Source organism: Sprattus sprattus, assembly GCF_963457725.1.
Source record: "Sprattus sprattus genome assembly, chromosome: 2".
In the NCBI taxonomy this organism is placed as follows: domain Eukaryota; kingdom Metazoa; phylum Chordata; class Actinopteri; order Clupeiformes; family Clupeidae; genus Sprattus; species Sprattus sprattus.
In genome coordinates, this window is record NC_137921.1 from 64,769,483 (window position 1) to 64,775,353 (window position 5,871).

Genomic DNA, 5,871 nt, shown 5'->3' on the forward strand with positions numbered 1-5,871 from the left:
GAGCAGTGTGAACTACATGAGAATTGTTGCCCGTGATCTGGAATTGAAAGTGTGGGAAGGAAAGGAATGAATTTGCTGTGCAAATAAGAAACGTAAGGACTTCTTTTGCTCCACATGTGAAAGGTGGGTCCTTGCTGATCGATTAAAACCCGCCTGTGCTACAAACTTGGGCCAGTGTATCATGAGTCAATGTTAACGTTAGCTAGATAGCTAGCTGTCTACCATTTATCAGCTAACGTTGTTGACACACTATCCTAACAACAACAGCTAACATTAGATCATGTGGTTTTTTTTTATGTTGTCACAGCTGTGTAGATTTAGCATGCTAATATTAGCTGAGGCCAGCAGGTATTGTAACGCGACCGCATCCAGGCATACAAACATCCGCTATCAACAGCTAACGTCACGTAGTGTAATATTCTTGACACGCCAGTGGTTTCCTTAGAAGACAGATCCTGTGATGGACTTTAATTACCGCTTGGTAGTCTGCCGACAAAGGATATATGTATTGACTTACTTGTAAGATTATATAGGTATGTATTTAGCTAGTTTGCCTTTGTGCTCGAGATACTTACTTAACTAATGCTCTGTAGTCTGCCGACAGAGGACATTGACTAACATGGGAGATTAGGTATGTCGTTTGCTTGTTTGGCTTTGTGATGATTAGTTAGTCTTATTAATAGATCAGTTACCTGATTTTTTTTTGCAAAAGTTACGGTATATAAGAGGCCAAGGCATCCCAGGCTGCTTCTTCGATGATTGCGTGAGTCTAAAGTCCAACACAGTCGAAAGAAAATAAAGTTGCTAGGTTTTAGGGGTCCAGTGGAAAATCAGCTTAATAAAGAATTATATTGAAGTTCATTTGATATCAATGTTAGTGCATTTGTCCGCCCAGAATGGTTATCTTAAAGGAAAAGTAAGTTTGCTTTACAGTTACCTGCACCTCATAATCTCTTTGAATATTCTGTTTATAGAGAGGAGTATGGAGAATGATGAATTTCCGTCAGCGGATGGGCTGGATCGGAGTGGGACTCTACCTGCTGACCAGCGTGGCTGCTGTGTATTATGTGTTTGAGATCAACCAGACTTACAATCGCTTCACCCTGGCTGTAGTAGAGAAGACACAAGTGGTTCAAACCCCTCAGCCAGAGGACTCTGCCAGGGTTGCTTCTCCACGGCCCCCTTTTTCCTCGGTCTCATGGCTCCAGAGTTTGAAGACCCGTCTGCTGCTTCTGCCGTTCTGGGTGTGGGCCGGCCTCTTCCTGTTACCTTACCTCCAGGTGTTCCTTTTCCTGTACTCCTGCACCCGTGCCGACCCCAAGACCATGGGCTACTGCATTTTGCCCATCTGCATTGCTGTGCTGTGCAATCGTCACCAGACTTTCACCAAGGCGTCCAATCAGATCAGCAGGCTGCAGCTGATTGACACCTGAGAGGATCAGTGATGATGACACAATGGGGGGCGAATCATGACACTGTTGTTGGTCGTGAAATTGGACAGGTAGATGTGTAGCCAGTGCATCTCAGCAAGCTTCTTTGCAACGAAGCACATTTTTGTAGGGGTTCAGTTTAACACTCCTTGTGTACTGGTTCAGTGTTTTGGGGAAACGATTTGTGTGGTGGGGTTGTTGTTTTTTTTTATGTTGGTGTCAGGATCTCTAGACGCTGTCGGGTTCAGTTTTGTATGTTTCTGATTAATATTACGACAAAAGACTGCACCAAACTGGATAGTTTATTATTCTTCGTCTGGTGTAAATACTAAGTCCGTAGAACAAAACTATGGCTGTTTTTCACTTTAGAACATTGACCTCTTCCAGCTTGTTCCAGAAGTCTTTTTTTTTTAATGAAATATGTCTTTATGAGAGGTCTGGCATACAGTATCATCTGGTACATCTGATTTAAGGTACAGAATGACATATTTATATGATTGATGGAAACAAAACAACTTTTAAGTAAAGTAAAGGTGTTTTGCTGGTGCATTTTTCAAGATAAAGTTCTTTGTGTGACACTGATCGAATTGTTCCACCCATTTGAATGTTTCATCAGATAACACTTTTCATCCAGCTTGGTCAACAGTACAAGCATATATCTTTAGTGGTTAATGCCAGATTGGGAGTTGAAAGCATTCAGTTCCTTTTGAGATGTTCAGTATTATGTTTGATTCTTTAGGGGTGGTCCTGCAGTGAAATAGTGAACACAGTGGTAATGGTCAGTTTTTTCATACCAGCAAAACTGGTGTCAACAGTGTCGGTATCAGTTGCTTTCAGTAATTCATTTTTTCGCACATTAAATTATATGCCATCTGTGCCATTTTAAAAAGATAATTAAGAGGTGTTTGATTTTATTTGAATTCTTTAGGACTCTCAGTCCACAGGTATCAGTGATGCATCAAAATGTGTGATGTATATTTAAAAAAATCTATACTTTTCCAGTAAGTCTTAAAATCTGTTGTTTTCTAAACTGGATGTTTTTGAGAAACTTCTGGTTGATTGAATAATTTAATGCATACATTTAGAATCTTTTCCTTGAGATGTGAATGGAGAGTACACCCAGTGGGAAAGAATACTCATGTTAACCAATCCTATGTGAAAAGGGACCCTTGTTTTTCTTCTTTCGGTTTTATACATGGATTTCATACAAATGAAAGCCAAAGGCAGGGTTCTATGGAGCAAATGAAGAATTTCCTTGGAAATATTAAGTGTCTAGCAGTGAATCCAGTTGCCACTTTTTAAGTCAGAATTTTAACCCTTTCATTGGGGAACAGAGAATAAAAATTCTGATTTTAACACCCTTTCACTTAAGCGGCAGCATCTGTCATTTGGAATTTTGTCCACTCTTACATTTGATTGGAAAACGCACGGATTACAAAAACCGAAAGCCACTTGGAGTGTATTGTCTGTAATTTCCTTTAACACTGGGTTTTCAAAATCATTGCCATCTTGAGCCAGTTTATCTGTTCAGATCACTGTGAGCCTTTGCACACAGGAAAACATTGTGGTCAAACACAAAACTGAACAATGTTAAGATCAACAGAATGAGTGTTTTTATAAAAAAAGAAAAAGAAAAAAAGGCCTTCTGTGATATTTCCTTTCTGTTGCTCAAAATGGCTGTTTAGGTGTGCTGCTGGAAGCTTCATGGGCATCATCAGCTGACAATGTACCTGTTGCTCTGTGTGTAACTTTGGGAGACGGGTTAATAGTTATACCATGTCAGATGTGACCACAGAATGCAGTAGCACAAGTCTATTTTTGTTGATGCCAAAGACCCTCTCTCACTTTCAGAACATAGGAAACATCTAAATCTTTCCCAAAAAGACATTGCCTGTCACCAGAAGGATGACAATGTTGTCTTGTCTTTCTGAGGATATCATTGGTCACAAAATTATTTAAAAACAAAGTAAAAGTAAACTCTAGAGTAAACTAAGACTGGCATTGTCTCTAAGGGCTTCTGTGTGTATATTTTTGATAATATGTATATATTTGTGTTGGGACATTTCAACTGCCTTTCTAATCTAAATGCACTGTGATTAAAAGTAAAGTCTGGGTTTGAAAAATAACATATTTATGAATATTTATTTCTCAGTGTCATAGAGAAAGTAGTCAAACATGTTAATTTTAACATACTGTCCATTTAAGTGCAAAACAAGTAACCTAATGATATCACATGTTGAAATTCCCTTTGATCTATTCAAGGAAAGTTGACTCTGAAAACTGATGGCAAAACTTCAGTAATGCCACATCTAACAAACTCTTAATGAAAAGTTAATATTGCACCAAGACAAAACCTGTAAAACATCATGAATGGGCAAAAGGGCTGAGCAGACAAAGGCATAATTGCACATTTGTGTACTACTGTTTAAGCCTTCAATACTGAAGAATTCAGATTGACTTCAAGTCCCAAAGGCAGATGTTGCCTTGTAATTCCCCATGGATAATGAGGACATTTGGAATTCAAATGTAAGGGTTTGTGTCAGAGCAGACATTGATGTTCAGGGTCGTAAAGTCTTCATGCGTTTGGTTGGAGGCTCTGGGTTGGATGGTAAGACCTTAGATTTATTCTGTGGTTCTTCATCCATCTCTCCATCACTATCGTCCTCATCTTCATCATCTGTTCGAATGACACAATGAAAATGTATTATTGTAATAAAGTGAAGAATAAGGAATTGTTATTAAGACTACTAATCACACACAAAACGTATTCGTAAGACTTGATTTTAACAGAGTTGGTTGATCACAATTTGCATTTGAATACACTTGCACCAAAAACGTCATAATACTAGTGTATCTGTTACGCAAAGTGTTCGGTTCCCTGAGATTGGTTTAAAAGGCAACAGTATCATGGTAACGTCTGTATCCTAACTGACCGTTCTACGAATTTAGAATTCAAAGCCATTCAAGTCGATGACAAACTAGTAGCAAAAACTAGAACCGTCCCCGTTTCACTGAAGCATTAGCTTCCACGACACACCTCCGTCGTGAATCCTACGGACTGCTCGATCCATCACTAGCTTCAAGCTTTAAGGTAAAATTAGAAAGACTTATGTGAAATTCCGTCCGGGTGGATCAACTATAGTTAGTTGACTATAGCTACCAATCACAGCTATGCTAAGCTTTAGAAGCATCACTTGTCTAAAAAGCTAGGATATGTTGTTAGACTCGGTACTCTATGGGTCAACTAACCATTTCCCCCACATGACTGTGATAAGGTCATTCGTTTTATTTGTTACCAAAGTAAAATCTAATTGCTCGGTGGGTGCGTTAACCAGCTGAATCTCCATAAACGTTCCTTATTCTGATAGTTATAGATGGCGAGCTAATGTCACTGCTATCATATTGTGTTAGCACAACAAGCTAACATGCTTTCCAACGTGATGTGAAGCACTCGGCAGTTAGCTAGCTGAGCTAAAGCAGCATTTTACACCCAAAGATTTTATAAACCAAGCATGGCCCACTTAGTTCAGATTCATCTTGGAGTTTGCTGACCGGACATTTCTGCTATCTAGCTTGATAATATGTTTGATATATTTTGACAGCATAAGAAACTGTGCTTGCTCAACACATTCAATTAGCGAGCTAGCGTTACCCGTCAGCTAATGTTAGAACTAGCTGCAAGTAATATGTGCCTGTCTTACCGTCCTCTTGAATATCTCCTTTACTGTTTCCTCTTTCTTTTAAAACAAGATCTGTTAGAACACCTGAGATATCAACGTTCAGTTTCTTAATCCCAGTTATCATTGATGTGAGGTTTTTTTCTGTTTTTACAGTAAATGCTTTGGTTTGCCCATCTCTGTATTTCAACGTTCCCCTTAATTCACAAGTTGCCATGTTGCCTATGAACTTTAACCTTTCAACTATGACATTCGTTTTAGTTAATTGGCTCAGACAGCAGAGAACATCAACAAAGAACCTGAGCGATGTTTACACCATTCAGAAGACAAAGAATGGTCTTGCGAGTCAGTTCCCGAAAAGCCCTTATTTGGCGGATAACCAGTTTATTCTCTCACAAGGCTACCTGAAATATATATATATATATATATATTATTTAGTTCATGTCTGGCACGTTGTGTATCTATTCCAACCATGCAGATCATTAAACAAGATCACTGTTAGTCGCCAGATGACTGATAATAGTTTCATCCAAAATAACCAAAACAAAAAAAGTGTAATAAAAAGTAGGAGAAACCTCTTTACCAAACTTTCAGAATTTCCCGCCAACAAGGCAAACATTTACATAATCCGGAAATTCAACGGATGTTGTTATCTACTTGGGAACGAAGGATCCAGGTCATCAGCAGAGACAGTGAAGTGAGATTAGCCTGCTAGTTAGCTACCTGAACAGATGCAATGGATTTCCTGTAAAAAACACAATATT

At 38.8% G+C, this 5,871-nt stretch overlaps 1 protein-coding gene across 3 annotated transcripts; it reads left to right on the plus strand.

Moving 5' to 3' along the window:
* tmem251 (transmembrane protein 251) lies at window positions 1–3,558 on the plus strand. 3 transcript variants are annotated; one of them, XM_080860831.1, is made up of 2 exons: window positions 1–123; window positions 975–3,558. In XM_080860831.1, exon 2 carries the CDS (start codon window positions 990–992, stop codon window positions 1,431–1,433), a length of 444 nt encoding a protein of 147 aa, XP_080716957.1. In that variant the 5' UTR covers window positions 1–123; window positions 975–989; the 3' UTR covers window positions 1,434–3,558. The 3 variants fall into 3 exon arrangements, with proteins under 3 accessions (XP_080716957.1, XP_080716958.1, XP_080716959.1); XM_080860832.1 differs by having other exon boundaries at window positions 17–92; XM_080860833.1 differs by lacking the exon at window positions 1–123 and adding an exon at window positions 442–533.
* The last annotated feature ends 2,313 nt before the right edge of the window (window positions 3,559–5,871 follow it).

What these genes read in the sequence shown, in the direction of transcription:
- tmem251 (XM_080860831.1), top strand. Translation starts at nt 990, where the DNA reads ATGATGAATTTCCGTCAGCGGATGGGCTGGATCGGAGTGGGACTCTAC.